Source organism: Mastigoproctus giganteus, chromosome 4 (assembly GCF_048544385.1).
Source record: "Mastigoproctus giganteus isolate SK-2022 chromosome 4, ASM4854438v1, whole genome shotgun sequence".
Taxonomy (NCBI): Eukaryota; Metazoa; Arthropoda; class Arachnida; order Uropygi; family Thelyphonidae; genus Mastigoproctus; species Mastigoproctus giganteus.
This window is the reverse complement of record NC_143578.1, coordinates 206,330,482-206,353,626: the sequence shown is the minus strand read 5'-3', so window position 1 is coordinate 206,353,626 and position 23,145 is coordinate 206,330,482. Positions and strand designations below refer to the sequence as shown.

The window sequence follows — 23,145 nt, the reverse complement described above, 5'->3', positions numbered from 1 at the left end:
TGGACTGGAGAAAGTCAAGTTGCAAAGAGAGGAAGTCAAGTTGCAAAGAGAGGAAGTCAAACAGCTCCAAGTGATTAGTGGAGTTGGGAGAACGGTAGAGACAACAGATGAATTTGACACAATGAGGTAGAGATTTTAAACCAGAGAAGATCGAAAAGAGAGATGACCTTTGAGTCAAAAGGAATCATACAGCGAATAATCTGGGCAACTGAGATGTGCAGTAGTTGAATCAACTGATAACTGTGATTCTGTCAGAAAAAAACATGGGGTTTGGCAGACTGCAAGTGGAAATCGTTGAGATTAGAATTGAGACCACGTATATTTGTGAAATGAACCAAGAAGTGTTTGGAAGGTTTAGATCTTTTCGCAGATAAGCTTCCTCTATTAGTTTGACAATTTATGGTGTATTCAATAGTAAGTGGGGGGGGGGGGGGTCATGCTGTATGAAGTAATGAAATTTTTGGATATGGCGTACATGTGGTAAGAATATACCAAATCCTTGACATAAAGTGGCCTCGAAAATGCCCCCCCCCCCACACACATACACACTACTCGGACTCCCTCCAGTCACTATCTGGCAGAGTTGAGGTAACAAGATTATAGACTAGCTGATCAGGAAGCGTCCTAAAGAATTACCAATCTTCTCTGCTACAAGTCTCATTAGTTCATCTGACATCTTGAACAGTATTTCTTAGTATGAAAGCCTAGTAGCTTCCAAGATTAACTCCTTGAATATATCCCATTTAGAATTTGCTGTTGGTAACATTATCAGTTGGTCACACTGTATAGAGGCGCCTCCATAGCCAGGTGGGAAGGAGCAGCAGTGCATAGCACATGCTTCTTGGTTAGACCGGGGTTCGAACCTGTCACCACCAAATACAGAGGATGCAGAAAGGTCAGGAATGACCACCGCATATTCACGGAGCAATATGGCCTTAGTTGCTAATGCTCCTAAAAACCAAATAACAAACAACCACTGTATAGAATTTAAAAACTGTCAATACCACTGTAGTCACCTTTATAAAAGCAAAAATCCTTCCCTTTACCCCTGATGGTTGGTGCATCTTTGAGTAAATGCCACATCAGTACACTGTGATCACTGCCACCTAGTGGTTCCTTCATTTGCAAGTTCTTAATCTTTCCAGCACATACAAACTAGAAATCTGATAATCACCGCTGATAATTAGATCAAAAGTATTACTCCCTCTGGCTGCCTCTTGAACATGCTGCTGTAGAAAACAATCACCCAATAAATCCACAAAAGGCCTTGCCTAGTGTGAAAGTGACCAACCCATAAGTTCCAGTCTATATCTGGGAAGTTAAAATTCTCCATTATAAGACAATCTAATTTACTGACCCACTATTTCTCTGTAGAGTTGTTCACTATAATAATCAGAGTCATTAGTCCTATAACACACTCCTACTCTCAATTTTGCTTTCTCAATGCTTATGTCACACCAAACGTAACTTAACATTGCACTGTCTACCCATGTTAACTGGATGCACTACCTTAGATTTTGTTTCTTAACTAACATCATAACCCCTCCTCCATTTCTTATCCTTTCTGTACACATTGTACTCCCCAATTCCAATTGGAATTTGCACTGCAAATTCCAATTCTGCATTTCTTATATCTGTGTGACACCATGTCTCAGATATCCCAATAATATCTGCCTTTGATGTCTTGACCAACATTTCAAATTCATCAAATTTATTTACTATACTTCTAGTATTAGTATACATGCAAGTATACATGCACCTATTCTTATTCTTAGTTGCCCTAACACATCCCATATATTTATTTGTTTCATAATGACTACCATCAGTCCCTGAAACCCCAGCATCCCTCATTCCAGGCTGCTGCTTATTCTAATAGAAGCAGTGCAAGAATCATCTTCACCTCTGCCTGCGGCTACCTTTAACCTTTTAATCTGTGAATGCTCCCCAAGCTAGCAGTTTTCCAACCAACCTCATACTGTCTCATAGAATCAGCAAATATTCTTGCACCCTTTCTATTTAAGTGTATCCCATCCCTGTAGCAGTCTCTTCTGTTAATAAGCACAGACCACGCTGAGAAAAATTCTACCCCATAAGCCTTACACAATCTCTCCAGCACATACAAACTAGAAACTAACAGCAATATGGAAAACCTGGTTGGAACACACTATGTCACCTAGCACTGAAGTTATGAACTAAGAGGCACTACTTTTCAGCTCACCATTGCATACAAGTGTAATCTGCTGAATGTCACTCTCGCATTTAATATGTCATTATTTTTTATGATCATATTAATTGTATATGTTGTATGTAGTAATAATATGATTTAAATTGAATAATAATATGATTTAAATTGAAAATCCAAATGAAATCCACAAGTAAACAAGTTTGCTTGTAGATTTCATTTGGATTTTAATTTTGCCTCTTTTTTTTTTTCAACTTGGTCCCTTTTTGTTCCTAGGTTTAATGGCAAACTCCTAAAATAAAATATTTTATATATATAAAATCCAACATTGAACAGTTTTGTTTCATTATTCTCAATAAAAAAAATACTGACTGAGAAACAAAAATATTTCTAACCCACATTCAAAATTTTCCATCTGCATTTCAAAATATGCAGATTTAAAATATAAAAACAAAAATATTTTTGCTTGTTTGTTTGTACATAATTCACGTGATAGATAATTGCTTATATCTGATGTTCCAGAAATGCTAGAGGAATTTTCAGAATTAGTGTGATGCTTGTATCTATTTTACTATGCAACTCATTTTCAATGTTCATAATGAGTTGATTTCCCCAATGACTTCTCTGTAAACCCTAGAGGCCACAGAAAATAGTACAGTTTGCATACCACTATAGTAGATACTGCCTGTATTGACAAACATGGCTTTGATCATAATCAGCAACAAGCAATGACAAGAACTTATGGTTGCATACAGATCCCACTAAGTAACATAAGTCAATTGGCAATTTTGACACAAATATACTCACTGACCATATGATCACATGGGTTCGAACTACAGTCAACTGAAACATATCTATTATTGCACTCCTGCAATAACCACCCAGCTACTCTTATTAACCCTTTACATTAGGCATTACATCTAAAAATTCCACTTCTAGTCTCATGTTGTAGCCAGTCCACCGAGTGTTTCCAATTACAGAATTTTCCGGCTGATGGCATGTGATCTCTAGTTGATTTGCCTGTTTTGCCATAAATTCAAGTTTAACATTCAGCAAAACAAGTAAATCAGAGAATACATGCAATTTATGGACATATTATGCATAGGTAGATCTGTTGATTTGGGGGTGGCCCTAATTGGACAGTTTTTTTTTTTTTTTTGTGCTGATGCAATTATTGTACTGCCATCTATTTACATTTCATATAAACAATCTGAAAAATTAAATCAAGTTTATTGATGTTTATATTCAATTGTTAACTGTAGGTGACTGTTTTTGTTTAGTCCTCTTTCAGTCGGATGTCATGATACTGTGAACATTGATATTTCTGATTTCGAAATTTGTTTTCCCACTGTACTGGCTCAATTATTGTACTGCCATATATTTAAACTTCATATAAACAACTGAAAAACTAAATCTATGTTAATGACAGGCAGTTTCTTTTTTGGTCGTTTTGAAGTCCGATATGGATGCCACTGTTGGAGTTTACAACTGCAAAATTTGTTTTTTATCTGTACTACTATCCATTTATAGTTCATGCAAGTGATCTGAAAATCTAAGTTGATGTTAATTGATATTTATAATCAGTTTTTAACAGCAGGTGGCATTTTTTTTTAGTGTAGAAGCCACAAAGTAACTTAAGAGCAGATGAGTTGTTTATACTCTGTGTTAGAGTGAAGTACTTATAAATGCTAAGATCTCATAAAGGCCTTTCTGATGGAAAAATTGAGAAATTGTTAACCTTTCTGAAAAAAATCGAGAGCATAAAAAGGAAACTGTCAGAAATATAATCAGAAATTGTCTTACAAATAAGACAGTTTCTGACTATTCCATATGGCATGTCTGGGTTTTGGTTTCACTAAATGAACTTTTTTTGGAGTTATTAACTAAGTGAAAAAAACTGATATAAAGAAATACTGGCCTGCACAATGGACAGACAAAACTCAATTTTTCAAGAATGTATTTAGCAGCAGGAGATTTTTAAAAATAATTTGGATGATATAGCTCTGTCCAACTACAAAATGACAAACAAAAGGAATTCAAAGTAGTAGTAGTAGTAATGGCAAATTATAGAAGAAAGCAAGCTTATATAGCATCAGCCAAAAAAAAAAAAAAAACACCACAGTTCACCCATCCGTGCCCTCCAAGAATCTGTCTAGTTCTCCCTTGAATTTATTCAACACATCCTCTTTCACAACAGATAGAAGCCTGTTCCAACACTCAACCACCTGCTGGCTGAAGGCAAACTTCTGCACATCCATCCTGCAACCATCCTTTCTCAGCTTAAATTTATGCCTCCTCATGTGTGTGTAGTCTCAGAAAATGGAAGAATGTCATTAACATTCATCTTACTCAATCCATTGAAGGCTTTAAACACATCAATTAGATCTCCCTACAGGTGCCTAGTCTCAAGATGCTGCAATTTGCAGAATTGAAGCCTTTCTATGTAAGGGCACCATTTTGTCCCCTTCACCAGTTGGTTGCCCTTTTCAGGGCCCGTTCCAGCAATTTACATCCTTCCTAAGGTAAGGTCTCCAGACCTGTAGACAGTACTCAAGATGTGGCCTAATCATGGCCTCATACAATCGCCTCATTTTGCCGCTGGGCTAGCCGGGTGGATAAAGTGCCTGCCTGGCAACCCAAAGGTCGCGGGTTCGAATCCTGCCTCGGGCTTGGATATTACGATGGTGCCGTACTCTGCTGTTGGACCTCACGGCCACAATACACGAAGAAAGCAGGAAAAAACTGGTTCCTTCATGTATTGCTCACATCATACGATAAAAAAAAAAAAAAAAAAAAAAAAAAAATCATCTCCTTATCCCTGCTATCAGAATTCCTGTATACTACTGACAACCCATGAGTTGCTCTGACAGTCTGTCTGCACTGCTTAGAAAACTTCATATATGACTGCACAATTACCCCAGGTCTTTTTCATTCTCCACTACCCGAGTGTAGCACCACACTGGTGTTATTGCTACCCATATGCAGTACTTTGCATTTGGGTACAGTATTATTTAATATTCAAGTCAGTGGTTGCAATATTTTATCAATACAAGTACATCTGATGCCCGGGCTCATCTATTATATTTCTTCTTATGTAGAAGAAAAGGAGGATTGGACATTGAAGAAAAGGAAGAAAAGGACATTTGGTGATTTATAAATAAATCACCAAATGTCCCAAACAAAATTTTCTTGCAATACTGTACTAGTGTACTCCAAACATTCAACTTAAAAAGTTGAATGTTTGAAATGTTATCCAATGGAATTGTTTAAATAGTAATGCATGTAAATTTATGTTTTTCGAGCTTGGCTATGCAGAATCTGTTATCAGTGTTTTCAACTAATAGATGGCTGCATAAAAATAGCTTTGAAAATCAAAGGAGGAGGAGATTGCATTTGCCAGCCATTGTTGCCTGTTTTTGGTTAAAAAAACCAAAACTCTCTGCAATTACTGGAAGAATTACTACCCTTTTTATACTTCAAGTTACAGAATTTGACAAAAAACATTGGCCCTGGTTTAACCCAGGTCTTCACATAACTTTCCTTCTATCCAGACATGGCAGCCTAAACTCAAAGTTATCTACTCTGGGTTTGGCAGTGTAAATATGGCTCACAGGAGACAGTCCAACATGTAATCTTAGAATGTCGATATTATGTAGATATTCGATTTGATGTTATTTGGTTTTTAGGAGCATTAGCAACTAAGGCCACATTGCTCCGGGGATATGCGGTGGTCACAGGCTCGAACCCCGGTCTAATCAAGAAGCGTGTGCTACGCACTGCTGCTCCTACCCACCTGGCTACGAAGGCGGCCTTTCGATTTGAACTTCAGACATTGACGGAAGTTTATGATGTAAATAACTTCACCAAGTTTTTAGAATGTAAAGAAATTTATCAGGCACTGGCTAACTTTGCAGACAAAGCTCTCCGCAGAAGGAAAGGACTTGACAACCGCGTATAATTATTTTATTAGTGTATTATATAGCTGCCTTTGTATTGATCGTATCGTTATAGCACCTCTGATGGATTGGAAATTCATCAATTGATGCAGTTTATCCAGCAATATGCCCATATTGCTGGATGAACTGTATTAATTGATGATATTTGCAAAAACTTCTGATGCTAGCAACATCAAAAAAGTGGTGTCTACTGACTGGTGTTGCAAAATCTGTCTCAACAGCTAACTCTGTGAGCTATTGGTAATAGTAAATAGCAGTGTAAATAATTTGCTATAGCCTTGCTGTTAGCATTTTGTATATATATGTCGATGTGCCAGGTTCACTGTTGGGTGGGCAGTGTCCTGGGACTTGGGACTCTAATAAGGTGTATAAATTGTAAATCTTAAATTCTATAAATTGTAAGATATAATATCTGACCTCACTGTAACCAAACTGGTAGGTCTTAGTGATCTACATAGGTGTATAAGCTGTGAATGTGAAATTGGTGCTTTCAACATATTGTAATTACTGAGTTCCAAGTAGTATGGATGACTTGATATGCAATGTATAACACTATTTTTGCTGTTAAGTTGATGGATCAAGATGTTTTGCAAAAAGTAAATAATGTACAGTTACTGTTCGGTGTCAGACAGGGGAAACACTGGAGCCTGAAGAACATAATAAAATACTTTGAATACTCTCTGGAATTCAGATTCATAACTTCATTAAAATTAATTATGTGATAAATAAATATAGAGAATATTACTGCACCAAAAACAATTATAATAATAACAGTCAAGTTTCCTATAATTTTTTACAATTTCTAATTAACACTAATGAATAAATCATGTTTCAATTTAATACCTTTACATTTAAAAAAAATTCTGGTTTGATTTTTGACAATAATTTCACTCTAAGATTGAACAATGAAGAAGAACAAATTAATATTCAAAAGCATTAACATAAAAATTTTTATTTTATTTTTGTAATGCTTTTAAAAATTCCACAAAAAAAATTTACTCTACAGAGCTAGTTGGTTGTGGAAAACTTACTGAGTGAGCCTGCAAATGTTTAACAAACTCACTCACGAAAGGTTTAACAAGAGCTCCATTGTGAACAAAGTTTTTACCTTACCTGCTTTTAGCAGTATCATCTGGTCTTCTAACGGCAGTTCTGTAAAATGGGGAATGTGTTTTGCCCACTCCACTAGTTGATAAAGTTGGCGGTCAGCAGCCTGGCAAATATTGATCACTGGGTCATTCTGGGAAAGATGTCACAAACTTTCTTAATTATTTTTTCCTACCTTAACTTACAGATATATATTTAAATGAAAAATATATTATTACCATCCATATCAGAATACAAACAGAAAACAAAAGGAAAATATAAATAGTTCACAAATAAAAATGCAATGATTTATTTTATATAATTTAGGTATCTACCACAATGATTTACATTGATAATCTTTTACAAATATTTAATTCCATAGTAATATTTAATTATTATGGAATTTAGATATTCATAATAATCTTTAAAACTGGAAGAAAACCACAGTATTAATTTCCTTAACCTCACCATTTACAAACCTGATCAAAAACTTAAAACACATATATACAGAAAGAAAATACATACACACACACATGAAAATTTTTACATTTCTACTTGTATCATCCTTACAGTAAAAAAATCAGTTTTATACAACCAGATTTACAATGCCATAAAATATAGTCACCAAAAGAAGACGTAGAAGCATAATTACAAAATCTAACCAAAACTTTCTATGGGACACTATATCAGAAGCAAGAAATAAAATAAATAATTCTCTTACTATAAATAAAACAGACAACAGCAATACACTGTGCACCAGGGATGCACTTCCATGTTGCAGTTGGTTTGCTCATCAACTCCATGGTGTCTTTTTGGACATGGATGCACTGTTGATTTTTCCTTCATGCAGTGGACGGATAACATATTTTTACGTATGCAGGGAAGCATGTAGTGCAGTATTCAGGACATAGGTGGCATGGATCATCTAGAGCAGTGGGTGCCAGGGTTTACTGTCACAGTGGTGGTTTGCAGTTGGGTCATTTCATGACTGAACTTGGCCGGCATGTGCAGTCTTGCAGTTGCACCTCTTTGATGGGTTCAGCGGTGGCTGTAGTTGGATTGAATGCCAATTGTAGATTGATGCAGAGTGGGGCTTTGGCCACTGAATGGTTTTGGTGGGATGCAGGGTTCTGGGTGCTAAGTTGCCTACATATCTTTCGCCAATATGGGGCTTAACACACATTAAATTTCCTACACATAATACAGTAATGAATCCTAGGAGTGAGGTTACTATAAAAGTCTGTTACCTTTTTCTCTTATGATGATTTCAAAAGTCTCATGTCAAGTCTCTTGGTTTTTAACACACAGGTTCGATTCTTTTATAGATGACAACTTATGAAACAGTTGTGCACTTCCTTTCTTCCTTAGGGCATATTTTTAAATAGTTTAATTTAAACTATTTCAACTTTTCACCTTTTCATCTTATATGAATCCACTTCCTTGATTTACATATTTCAAGATGAGTACCACAATTATAAGCTCTTGCTATATTTGATTGTATATTATGATGTGATTACAAAGGAATTGGATGCAAAAAATAAAAGTTTGATATCATATACTTGGATTTCAGGTTTTGATACTGTTGTGCATGGAAGACTACTGGACAAATTGCTGCAATGGATAAAAGGGTGGTTGAGTGGGAAAAGACAAAGGGTGGTAGTCAGTGGACACTGCTCTTCGTGGACTAATGTTATTATTGGAGTCTCTCAGGGTTTGGTGTTGGGCCCACTGTTGTTTTGTATATTTATCAATGATATTGATGATCAGGTTTAATATCCAAGTTTGCAGGGTGATACTAAGGTGACAGAGTTGTTAATGACAGTAACAGCAGTGTGCTACTGCAACAGGATCTCGAAAATTTGGGCAGATGGGCTGAGAAGTGGCAACTGAAGTTTAACATTGACAAATGCAAAGTACTGCATATGGGTAGAAGTAACCCCAGAGAAATGTACCAACTGTGTGGTACTACACTTAGGTTAGTAGAAAATGAAAAAGACCTGGGAGTAATTATGCAGTCAGGCTGCCAGAGCAGATCATGGGGTGTTGCCAATGATATATAGGAATTTTGCTAGCAGGAAGAAGGAGGTGATTGTCCCTCTGTATAAGGCAATTGTCAGGCCATGGCTCGAGTACTGTGTACATGTCTGGAGGCCTCATTTTAGGAAGGATGTAGAGTTGCTTGAATGAGTACAGAGAAGGGCTACAAGATTGGTGAAGGGAACAAAGGGGTCCTCTTACCAAGAAAAGCTAAAGATCTGCAAATTGCAGCATCTGGAGACTAGGCACCTGCAAAGTGATCTGATAAGGCCTTGAATGGGGTGAGCAGGCTCAATTCTGATGGGATTTTTCTCTTGCTCAGATTATGAACCTGAGGGGACATGAATTCAAATTTAGGAAAGTGTTTTAGAATAGATGTGCGGAAATTTGCCTTTAACTAGCGTGTAGTTGATTGCTGGAACAAACTTCCATCTGTCATGGAAGTTGATAGTTTAAATAAATTCAAGGAGGAACTGGACAAGTGTTTAGAGGGGAATGGATTTTTTTTTTGGCAGATTCTACATAAACTTCCTTTCTTGCTCACATGCCTCTACTACTACATTCCATTTCAGGTGTGTTCAATTATGAAATAATGATATTTCAGGAATATACTACACTATACTGTTATTATGTGTGGTCAATGCGTTATAGTCTAACACTGAAACATTACTGTACCAAATCAGTTTAACTATGATCAACTTAACCAAGACCTTTACTATGGTGTTCCCCTAATAAGCCTCTTATTACAAGTTCTAATTTTCTGAATCTTTCTTTAATAACACGCAGTAAAGTTTTGCAAGTTAAAAAATATATTTTCCTTTAATTAAAGACAGCACAATTTCAAATTAAATGAATATATTTGTTTCTGCACTTAAATTTGTTTCCAATTTTAAATTTGTAGCTAAAATCAATATGTGCAAGTCCCTATCAAACAATTGTTTGATAGGGACTTGCACATATTGCTTTTAGGGCGACTGGTTTGGTGAAGTTAGCAGAAGGGTGCTCTTCCCAAGAAAGGCTTCAGTTCTGCAAATTGCAACATCTGGAAACTAGGTATTGTGGGGAGATCTGACTGAGGTGTTTAAGGCCTTCAATGGATTGAGTATGCTAAATGTTGCTGGCATTCTTCTTGCTGAGACTACATACATGAGGGGGCATAAATTCAAATTGAGGAAAGATGGGTGTAAATTAGATGTGTGAAAGTTTTCCTTTAGCCAGCAGGTGACTGATTGTTGAAACAAACTTCCATCTGTTGTTGTGGAAGTAGCTGGTCTGAATAAATTCAAGGAAGAACTAGTCAAATTCTTGGAGAGTATGGATGTGTGAAGTGTGTTTTTTGGTTTTTCTTGGCTGATTTATAAGCTTGCTTTCTTACATCATTTGCCACTACTTATACTAATACTAAGTGATCATAAAGTACGGTCGCCTAAACTCTCTATTTGTTATAGTTTTATAAATTTAATGAATAGGTGCACCTCACAAAGATGTACACACACTTTCATATAAATATTTAATTTCATATTTATAGTTGAATTTAAATTTATCATCTTTGTTTAGTATGTTTTGCTCATAAAAGATGGCATAGTTATTGAAATAAAAATGAAATAATGCCCAAACAAAAAGCGTGTGTGGTATGGGTGTTTAATGGCGCACAAGCTGCTGTGGCTATATTGCACCTATTCATAGGTATGTTGAAAAGATAAAATAAATAATTAATGTGAAGACGGTTCAATCTCATTTCATGCCAGAAACTAATCAGAGTCGCTTATACATTCCTATTTGTTTCAAATAACAGAAAAGTTCATTAATATTGGCATTTTCACCAATGATATCATTTAATGTTATCCGTTCACGGAAATTAGCCAGAGAATGAAATATTGAAGTTCGATGTTGTTGATAATGTGGACAGTCAATCAAAATATGTTTGACTGTTAGATGCTCAGAGCACTGTGAACAAAGAGGAGGATCATCGCGTGTGAGTAGATGGAGGTGAGTCAGATGAGTATGTCCTATTCTAATCCGTGCGAGTACCACTTCTTCTCGCCGAACTGTCTGAATGCATGAGTGCCAAAATTTTGGGTCCTGTTTTAACTGGAACAGATTGTTATTTGTTTGTTTATGCCATAGCTCTGTCCATTGTGCATGAAATGCTGTTTGAATTATAATATTATAATCAGAAACTGGAATAAAGGCAGAGGTTAAGTCTACTGTTGATGGATTTTTAGCCGAAATATCAGCCAACTCGTTCCCTTTGATGCCTGAATGTGCTGGAATCCAGCAAAAGTTCACTCGTTGCTGGCGATTTTCGATTTTCAACAGCAAATACTTGATTTGATTTAGTATAGGGTGATCCTTATAAGAGAAATTCTGCATTGCTCTAATTGAGCTGAGAGAGTCGGTGTAAATTAAATATTTTGCAGATGGGTGAAGAGTCAAATTTTCTAGAGCTAATTGAATTGCATATAATTCCACTGAAAAGCTGCTGTACTCAGGTGGAAGAGAGGCTGATATGATAGCAGAGGGAAACACTGCTGCTGCTCCAACAGTTGAATGAGATTTGGAACCATCAGTATATATCAGTAAGAAGTCAAAACAGTTTTGAATATGGCTAGCATGGAGTTGTTGCACATTCAGAGTTGGTAGACGATTCTTTCCTCATTGGAGAAAATAATTATCACAGGCTGGTTGAGGAAATGGGGTCCATGATGGGCAAGAATAATTCTTTCTGTGCTGCCTACTCTGGAGAGGAACATTCCAATTTTGTGCTATTTCAAGGAGCCGTAGGCCTGCTGGGCCTATTTTATTTGGTTTATTTCTATAGAGATTGTGAAATGATGGATTAAAGAGATATGGTTGGATGGGGTGCGGAGAACAGTTTTGTATTCTGACTGATTTAAGTAGTAACATTTTTCTGCGGAGGTAAAGAGGGGGCTCATGGGCTTCAATATATAGACTATAGGTTGGTGATGTCCTATAAGCACCAAGAGCAATCCTCAGTGCATTGTGCTGTACAGGATCGAGCCAGCGTAATACACTCTTACGAGCAGAATCATAAACTGGGGCACCGTAATCTAACCGAGATCTAATCAGTGCTCTATATAAGAGCAGCAAAGTTGTACGATCTGCTCCCCAAGACTGGGCAGATAGAGCTCTAAGCATGTTCAGCTTTTTCAGACAGGTAGTACATATTACTTTAATGTGCTCAAGGAAATTTAACTTGCTGTCTAATATTAATCCCAAGAATCTAATATTGTTGGTAATCGGGATGCTGGAATTTGATATCCGGAGTTCAGGGTCTATATGTAATTTGCGTTGGTTACAAAAGTGGATAGCAACTGTTTTCTGATGGGAAAGCCGATATCCATTGAACTCAGCCCATTTTTTAATTTTATTGAGGGACATTTGCAATTGCCGTTCAATAGATCTCATGTTCTGGGAGTGGCAAGAAATGGAGAGATCGTCAGCATAAAGATAGGCTTCTACAGTATTTGGAAGTTCTTTGGAAATGGAATCAATTCTAAGGGCAAATAGGGTTGCGCTCAAAACCGACCCCTGTGGTACTCCTTCCTACAAGAATGTAGAAGAAAGGGAGTTTTGGTATCGAACCTGGAACGAGAGGATCTGGAGAAAGTTCCTAATGAATATAGGCAGGTTGCCTCGTAGACCAAGATTATGTAGGTCACTGAGAATGCCATACCACCAGGTAGTATCGAATGCCTTTTCTATATCAATGGAGACCATGACAAGGTGTTCATTTTTCACAAAGGCATTGCGAATTTTAGATTCGGCCTTGATCATCAGATCTAGAGAGGACCTATTTTTGCGAAAGCCATGTTGACAATTACTCAATAGTTGTTCAGTTTCAATGATCCAGCTGAGTCGACTGTGGATCATTTTTTCAAGAATTTTACCAAGGCAACTTGACAGAGAGATTGGCCTGTAACTATTAGGACTGGAAGGATCTTTTCCAGGCCAAACAAAAAGTATAAACAACATGGTCACTTGGTGTTTGACATTTAAACAATACAAAGCAATTTTAATACTTAACATTAAATGCTTTACTTCCTGTTAATGATGCTCCTTTTAACAATTCACCAGAACACTGCTTTAACCCCTTCTTTAGAAAAATCCTGGGAACAACTCAATCCACACACACACACACACACACACACACACACACACACGGTCCAATCTTAAAGTTTAAATAGTACATAAGTACATAAGCAAAAGATCTTTGAGGTGAAACTACAAAAGTAGTTTCACCTCAAAGATCTGCAATGTCTCAACATTTCTAACTAGCTGGAAGCCCAACCATGAGCTAGTTGAGTTCTGCTGTTGCATTTTGGTGGATGGGTGAAATGTCACCAAAATCTTTGTCCATCATTATTTTAAGTTTGGGGAAGAGTTAAAAAATAACACAGGGAGGGATCAGGTAAATATGGAGGATGAAGTATATGAGGAATGTTTTTTGGGCCAGAACTTCCTGAATGAAAAGTGCATGTGTGCAAAAACATTGCCCATGGTGCAGAAAACAACCATCATTTTCAAAAAATTCCTGGGATTTTCTTTTTTCTTTCAGTCAAAGGCCTGCTTTACATTCTGACATTCTGAATAAATTCATAATGAAGAATAAGATACACTGAATGGTGTAAAAACAAATAACAAGCAACACCATTTTCTTCATCAGACTAAATGTGTGCATCTTTTTGGACAGCGCAGTTAGTTTGGTGACTTTCACTTAGATGGCTGGACTTTTTTTTTCTTTTCTTTTTTGACAATGTACACTTGTGTTTCATCATGATGATGCAACTGATAAATTTGAGGTCCATTACCAATACTGTTTTCAACACCTTGCACATTAATTCTCAGCTTCTGGATACAATCTTTTAGTCACCTTTCAACATTCTTGAAACAAATTTTGCTGATACTTGATGCATATTAAGGGACTGCAGTAAAAATTGCCTGGTAATATCCAAAGGAGATAGTAACAGAAATTAGAGGTATGTGATGCATGATGATGATGATGACCTTGTTAGTTGTTGGCGCATCAGCTTCTATGGCTATAATGCACCTCCCCAGTTTTTGCATTTTACTGTGATCCAAGCCCGAAGCGGGAATCGAACCCGCGACCTTTGGGTTGCCAGGCAGGCACTTTACCTACCTGGCTAGCCCGGTCGGCCATGTGATGCATGAAAGCAAGTGTACGAGCTTATGTATCATCAGCCAAAAAAAAAAAAAAAAAATCACACAACCATCCCCTCTAAATGTTTGTCCAGTTCCTTCAATTTATTTAAGCTATCAACTTCCACAACAGATCGAAGTTTGTTCCAGCAATTAACCATCTGCTGACTAAAGGCAAATTTCTGCACATTTATTTACAACTGTCTTTCCTCAATTTGAATTTATGTCCCCTTAGGTTTGTAATCTGAGCAAGTGGCAGAATCCCATCAGAATTCAGCATGCTCAACCCATTCAAGGTTTTATACACCTCAATCAGATCACCTCAGAGGTGCCTAGTCTCCAGCCGCTGCAATTTGCAGTACTTAAGCCTCTCTTGGTAAGAGGATCCCTTCATTCCCCTCACCAATCTTGTTGCCCTTCTCTGTACACACTGAAGCAAATCTACATCCTTCCTAAAATGAGGCCTCCAGACCTGTATGCAGTACTCAAGGCATGGCCTGACCATTGCCTTACACAAAGGAACAATCACCACCTTTTCCCTGCTAGCAAAATTCCTATATATCATTGACAAAAACCCATGAGCTACTCTTGCAGCCTTCATAGCTGACTGAACAATTACTCCCAGGTCTTTTTCATTTTCTACCAACCTAAGTGTAGTATCACACAGAGCTGGTATGTTCCCCTGGGGTTACTTCTACCCATACACAGTACTTTGCATTTGTCAATGTTAAATTTCAGTTGCCACTTCTCAGCCTATCTGCCCAAATTTTCTAGATCCTGTTACAGTAGCACACTGCAATTACTGTCATCAACAATCCTGCCAACCTTTGTATCATCTGCAAACTTCGACACTAAGCCTGATATACCTTCATCAATATGCAAACTTCGACACTAAGCCTGATATACCTTCATCAATATGCAAACTTCGACACTAAGCCTGATATACCTTCATCAATATCATTGATAAATATACAAAACAGCAGTGGGCCCAACACCGAACCCTGTGAAACTCCACTTATAACATTAGTCGACAAAGAGCAGTGCTCACTGATTACGATCCTCTGTCTTCTCCCACTCAACCACCCTTTTATCCATTGTAGCAACTTACCCTTAATACCATTCTGCTCCAATTTGTACAGTAGTCTTTCTTACACAACAGTGTCAAAAGCTTTCCTGAAATCCAAGTATATGATTTAAAATTATTTTTTGCATCCAATTCCTTTGTAACCACATCATAGTATCCAATCAAATTTGTCAGACAAGACTTTCCCTTAACAAACCCATGCTGTGTCTGAATTATTGTTGCAGTCTTGTCTAGATGATACTGCGATGCATCTTTAACCAGTGGCACCATTATTTTACCCGGAACACAAGTTAAACTAACTGATCTGTAATTACTCGTGTCACCCTTCGATCCCCTTTGTGAATTGGGGATACATTTGCACATCTCCAATATGTGGTGATGGAGTCTAAGGATGCTCTCATAATTATGGGTAAGAGTTTGCTTAGTTCCTCTGCTGCCTCCTTTAATATAACTGCATAGATCACATCCACTCCAGGTGCCTTTCTTATGTTTAACTTCAACAATTTCTCCTCCACTTTGCTCTCACTTATTACAAAATCATTAAGCCACCTGCTACAATTTGATAACATTCCTTAATAACTCCTCATGTGTGAATGTAGATGCAAAATACTCATTCAGTTTGTTTGCTATCTGAGCAGGATCATCAACAGTTGAACCATCGATATCAAGTGGACCAATCTGATTCATCGCCTTTCTTTTAGAGTTTATATAAGTGAAGAAATCCTTGCTGTTTTTCTTAGCATCCTTTGCCGAAGATTTCTCGTAATCTGCCTTCACTTGCCTAATCTCCTTTGTGACTTGATTACAGACTAGCTTATATCTGCCATGAGCTTCTGTGTGGCCTGATAATTTATATGCATCCCATGCATTTTTCTTCTCTGCCACAAGTCTCATTAGTTCATTTGACAATAATTTAGGCCTAAACCTTAAACAATATTTCTTAATAGGTATGAAACATCTAGTAGCTTTCACGATTAATTCCTTGAATGCTTCCCACTTAGAATTTACTGTCGGTAACATCGTCAGTTGATCCCACTGTACAGAATTTAAAAACTGTCCAAGACCACTGTAGTCTGTTTGTTTGTTATTTAGTTTTTAGGAGCATTAGCAACTAAGGCCATATTGCTCCAGGATATGCGGTGGTCATTCCCTGACCTTTCCGCATCCTCCATATTTGGTGGTGACGGGCTTGAACTCCGGTCTAATCAAGAAGCGTGTGCAATGCACTGCTGCTCCTTCCCACCTGGCTACGGAGGTGCCTCCACTGTAGTCACCTTTACAGAAGGAACAACCCTTTCCTATGCCCCTGATGGTAATTATATCTTTAAGTAAATCCCACATCAATACACTGTGATCACTGCTACCTAGTGGTTCCTTTATCTGCAAATTTTTAATACACGAATGATCACTACTGATAACCAGATCATGAGTATTACTCACTCTGGTTGCCTCTTGAACATGCTGCTGGAGAAAACAATCATCCAATAAATCCACAAAATTCTTGCTAGTGTGTGAGTGACCAAACCACAAGTTCCAGTTAAAGTCTGGAAAGTTAAAATCCCCCATTATAAGACATTCTGAATTACTAGCCCACTCTGTACGTTTCTCTGTACAATTGTTCATTGTCCTCATTCGAGTCATTAGGCCTATAACACATTCCTACTCTTATTTCTGCTTTCCCAGTGTTTACGTCACACCACACTGACTCAACATTGCATTGTGCATCTATGTCAACTGGATGCACGTCCTTTGATTTTATGTACTTTCTTAATTAACAGCATAACCCCTCTTCCCTTCCTATCCTGTCTATCCTTTTTGTACACATTGTACTCCCTAAATTCCAATTCTGCATTCCTAATATCTATGTGACACCATGTCTCTGATATCCCAACAATATCCACCTTTGATGTCTTGACCAACACTTCAAATTCATCAAATTTATTTACTATACTTCTAGCATTGGTATACATGGAAGAATATATGCAACTATTCTTATTCTTAGTTACCCTAACACATCCCATGTATTTATTTGTTTCATGATGACTGCCATCAGTCCTGAAACCCAAAGCACCCCTCGTTCCAAGCCACTGCTTATTCTAATAGAAGCAGTGCAAGAATCATCTTCACCTCTGCCTGCGGCTACCTTTAAACTTTTATTCTGTGAATTCTCCCCCACCTAACACTGCTTCGATAGCATCAGCAAATATTCTTGCACCCTTTCTATTCAAGTGTATCCCATCCCTGTAGAAGCAGTCTCTCCTGTTAACAAGCACAGACCACTCTGAGAAAAATTCTACCCCACGAGCCTTGCACAGTCCTTCAAGGGTCGAATTGATTGAGAAGGCTCTCGACATGTACTCCCTCCTATCGTGTCTGGGCAGAATTGCAGACACTTTCAAATTTAACCCTAACTCAACTTTTTTTCAACATTGACCTGTACTTGTTAAGTAAATCTGCAGATCCCCTACTCTTAATGTCATTCTTGCCAATGTGTACAACAATATCACCCTTTGTGCCCTTAAAAGATGATATCTGCTTCACAACATCAAATTTTGCCCCTGGCAGACATACCCTGGTCCTATTCCATCTATCCTTTTTATCCAATATATTACCAGTCTCCCTGATAATAGGGTCACCAACAATAACTAACTTCTATGGTTCTCAGTTCATCAGCAATTTCTCAGGTGATTAATTGCTAATCAAAATGATTTTTTTTGCACACTTTAGAAACTATTTTATCACTACTTGTAGTTGAAGGGTGACCTGAGCACTGGTCATCTTCAACAGATTCTCAGCATTTTGTAAACATTTTATACACTGATAAATGACAGCCTTACTTAAACAAGCATCATCAAATGTAGTTCTTAACATCTGTATGATTTACACCCCATTTTTCGTACTCTTAATACAAACACATTGTTCTACTTTTGTATTTGTTACAATTGCAACAGAGGCCTAAGACATGTCTGAACTTCAAACATGCTACTCAATAATAGTTTTTGTGTAATGAGAAGCAGCTTGAACCAATAATATAGTTCTTTCCCCACCACAAATAATTCATCATCTTGGCTCTCTACCTCCACTGCTTCTTTTGTCCACAGTCCTAGAATTTCATATTTTAATCATCATCTGCAGTCTCCTATCTATTTTAATTCTATTTATTCCATTTTAATTGTAAGATATATACAGTCGGACCTCTCTTTAACGAACTTCCACATAGCAAAATTTTCTATGCAGCAAACTTTTTTGATTTCTCCTTGGTCATTGAAAATAGTTTCCGTATAATGAAGAAAATTTCCATATAACAACCTGATTTCGAGAGACCTGGGTAAGCATTGTTTCCACCTCTGCCCTTTAGGCAAAAAGCTGATGCTGTAGAAAGCGCGAATTAATAGCGAAAAGGATTAAGCATTAATCCCTTTAGCTTTTAACAGCTAAAGGGTTTAATCCACGAATTAAGAACAACCGATTTTCTACCTTAAGCTCCCTTTTAGAAAATTAGGAGAGAGTGATTTTCTTTTATCTCAGAAATTCATCTGTTGTTTTGAAGAAATGAGTCATCCACACTTTCACTAAATTTCACCTGTCTCTGTGTCATTAGTAGCTGCAAGTGGTCCTTAATTTCAGCTTTGTTTTAACTGTTGTGCAAGTAACCTTACAGTGTCTAAGAGGATATCCTTGAGGTGGAAGCACTTAGTAGTGTAGATTGCGGTGCTAAAAAAAAAGGAAATCACTTTAAAATTCAATGTCCCTGCCAGTAGTGTCAACCATTCTGAAAAACCCTGTTTTGATTCTGAAACTGTTTGAGTAAATGGGACCCAGTCAGAAGCATGCGAAATTATGCCTTAGAAGATGTAGCTGAAGCAGTTTTTAAGTGGATGAAGTTGATTCGAGACTAAAACATGCCAATATCAGGGCTATTAATAAAAGAAAAGGCTATGGAGTATCTAGGAACGCATCTTTTCTGGGGCACAAAACATTCCAAACCAGTTCTGGTTCACAGGATAAATTTAAAGAGCATCATGGCTCACTCGAAAAAATTATTTCCGATGAAAGTAGAGTTGCAATCGAAGAAGGCTACAGTTAGTCCTCATATAACACATGTTTACACTACACGAATTCTATCATACACGATTTATAAATAGGGGAACAATATCGTATATAACATGAACCGAATTCGTTTATGCACAATTCGCCTTTGTGTTTACAAGAAATGGCAGTTGGACCGGAATCACCCCAACCGAACGCAACACGATAGGAATGAAGAGAAGATTCTGAAAATGTATTTATGTTTTTTATATCAGTGAAGAGGAAATGCATTTCACCATAATAACGTAAAATTCCAGCTATCGGTATTATCGCAAATGCAATTAGATCGAGTTTACTACTAGTTTATAACAGATTCCACTAGCAGAAACGCAACTGGAAATTGTTTTTATTGATTTATGGTAGTAACCCCCAAAAATGTACTTTAGTAAAATGTGAGCTAGTGAGGTGTTCACAGTGTGTCTCTGCCTTTATGGTGTTGTTTATTCAGATGCTACACCCACACATATCAAGCATGCCTCCTCATTTTGTAATTGTGCTTTATTCCCTAAAAATTAGTAAAATACTTAAAAGGTGTGAAAAGAAAGCATCCTGGGGAAGACTACAGATTCAGAGAGAAAAAGAAAAGCAATATTTATAAACAGAGGCTAACTGGGTCAAAAATTCTTACCCGGGAAAATTTGTAGTGGCCTCATACCCACCGTGGTTTTCCTGGTAAGGCTTATGGCCAGTCCACCTCTGTCGATAGAGAAAAATATGAAATTGTGAAATGCTTTGAGCGAAATGAAAGACCATGTGATATTGCACGTGCTACAGGCCTAAATGAGGCAACGCTGAGAATTAGAAAGAATGCAGAGAAAATAAAAACAACTTTTATAGCAGGAACAACTCAAAGTGTAATTAAAATCCATTAGATTAAGACACAAAGAATTGGAAGAGATGAAACGGCTGTCATCTGTTTGGATAGAAAATCAAACAAAAAACAAGTTTGCTAACGATAGAAGCAAAAGCATTAGCAATATTTCATTACGTAACAGTCGTAATAAAATACGTATTTTATTACAATAATTTGTGTTTGATTATGTTTTGATTACAAATGTGTGTTTGATCTTGGGTGGTCGGCACCCAACCCTATTTTTCCCATAGGACTGTTGTTTATATTGCACGATTTTGCATTGTACGAGGGTTTCTAGGAACACAACTATCGTGCTATACGAGGACTGACTGTATATCCATTGGAAAGAAACAGTTTTGAAAAAAAATATGGAGGACTACGAGCCCAAAGACATATTCAACATTGATGAAACATGTCTATTTTTTTAAATGTTTGCCAATAAAGACACTGACTTTTAAAGATGATAAATGTTTAGGTGGTAAAAATAGTAAGGAGAGAATTCCACTCTTGGTTGCAAATATGGCTAGTAATGAAAACTGAAGCTTTTGGTAATAGGCAAAAGTAAACAATTCCGATGGTTCAAAGGAGTAAAGTCATTACAGTTGGACTAGAACTACAACAAAAAACCTTGAATGACAAGTGAAATTTTTGAGCAGTGGATTTTAAATTTCGATAGAAAGATGATGAAATAAAACAGAAAAATCACGTCGATTGTCAGCAACTGCCCTGCCCACCTTCACTTGGTAATTTCGAAACTTGCAAGTGTGAAGCTTTTCTTCCTTCTGAATAATATGTCTTAACTGCAGCCAATGGACAAAGGCATTATCAAGAATTTGAAAATGCACTACCGAAGGCGCATGATGAAAAAAATAGATTTCTAATCCTGATTGACTCAATCCCATGATTTTCACTCCTGGATCAAAAAGTCATTAGAAAAGTCAGCAGCAAAAGTATTAATCTAATATAATTAAGCGTTATATATTTCCTGTTATTTGGGTAATTGACTAAAATATTAAAAGTGAGAAGGATAAGATAAATTTGCAGTTAAAAGCAGACACTGCACTTGTGTAATATCCCATAAAACAAGCCAAGGTACATAGCATGCTAATGCCAGTCCAGCAATTGAAAATCACTTATTCACATGAATTATGATGCAATCTGATAACTGCTCACTTAGCATTACCAAAGGCACATGATGCAAGAAAGAAAGCTTATATAGCATCAGCCAAAAAAAAAAAAAAAAAAAAAGACATACACACCAACTTCTCATTTTACCCATCCACTCTATTCAAATGTTTGTCTAGTTCTGCCTTGAATCTGTTTAACCTATCAACTTCTACAAAGACTGATGGAAGTTTGTCCCTACAATCAACCACCCACTGGCTAAAAGCAATCTTCTGCACATCTATCCTACAACTATCTTTCCTCAGTTTGAATTTATGCCCTCTCGGGCAATTATTCTGAGCAAGAGGAAGAATACTATCAGCATTGAAAATGCTCAAACCATTCAAGACTTTATACACCTCAATCAGATCACCTTGCAGGTGCCTAGTACTCTGAGGTTACTGCTTCCCACATGCATTACTTTACATTTGTAAATATTAAACTTCAGTTGCCACCTCTCATCCAACCTGCTCAACTTTTCTAGATCCAGCAGCATACTGTAATTAGTGTCATTAACAACTCTGCCAATTTTCGTATAGTCTGCAGACTTGGACATTAAGCCTGATATACCATCATCAATATTATTTATAAATACAGAAAACAATAATGGACCCAACACTGAACCCTGAGGGACTCCACTAATAACATTAGTCCACGATGAGCAGTGCCCATTGATTACCACTCTGTCTTCTCCCCCTCAGCCACCCCTTTATCCATAGCAGCAATTTGCCTCCAATGCCACACTGCTCCCATTTGTGCAGCAGTCTTCCATGTGCAACAGTATCAAAAGCCTTTCTAAGATCCAAGTATATAATATCAAAGTTATTCCCTGTATCCAGTTCTTTTGCGACTGCATCATAGTATCCAATCAAATTGGTCAAGCAAGACTTCCCCTTAGCAAAACCATGCTGTGTCCGAGCTATAACTGAAGTCTTGTCTAGATGATCCTGCAATGTTTCTTTAACCAGTGCCTCCATTAATTTCCTGGAACAGAAGTTAAACTAACAGGTCTGTAATTACCTGTCTCCCTTTGATCCTCCTTTGTGGATTGGGGTTACATTTGCACATCTCCAGTCCATGGGTACTGCCCCAGAGTCCAAGGAAGATCTCATAATTATGGCTAAGGGTTTGCTACTTCCTTTGCTGCCTCCTTTAATATAACTGGATAGATTCCATCCACCCCAGGTGCCTTTCTTATGTTTAACTTCGACAATTTCTCCTCCACTTTACTCTTAGTTATTACAAGATTATCTGGCTTACTGCCCGATTTTAATACACCTCTGGTATTCCCCTCCTTGAACAACTCCTCATGAGTGAATGTTGATGCAAAATATTCATTCAGTTTGTTACTACCTGAGCAGGATCATCAACAGTTGAACCATCGATATCAAGTGGACAATCTGATTCATCCCCTTCCTTCTAGAGTTTACATAAGTAAAGAACTCTTTGCTGTTTTTCTTTGCATCCTTTGCCAAAGGTTTCTCGTAATCTGCTTTTGCCTGCCTAACCTCCT

The 23,145-nt window shown here is 37.2% G+C and overlaps 1 protein-coding gene across 2 annotated transcripts in view; it reads right to left on the bottom strand.

The window, feature by feature from the left end:
- Positions 1–23,145, bottom strand: part of LOC150087344 (retinoic acid receptor RXR-alpha-B-like) — a 186,937-nt gene that overhangs the window by 59,203 nt on the left and 104,589 nt on the right. For both annotated transcript variants that reach the window (XM_090371144.1, XM_090371143.1), the window contains exon 6: positions 7,252–7,378. In XM_090371144.1, the coding sequence (XP_090227270.1) occupies positions 7,252–7,378 (127 nt within the window). The remainder of the gene's footprint in view (positions 1–7,251; positions 7,379–23,145) is intronic.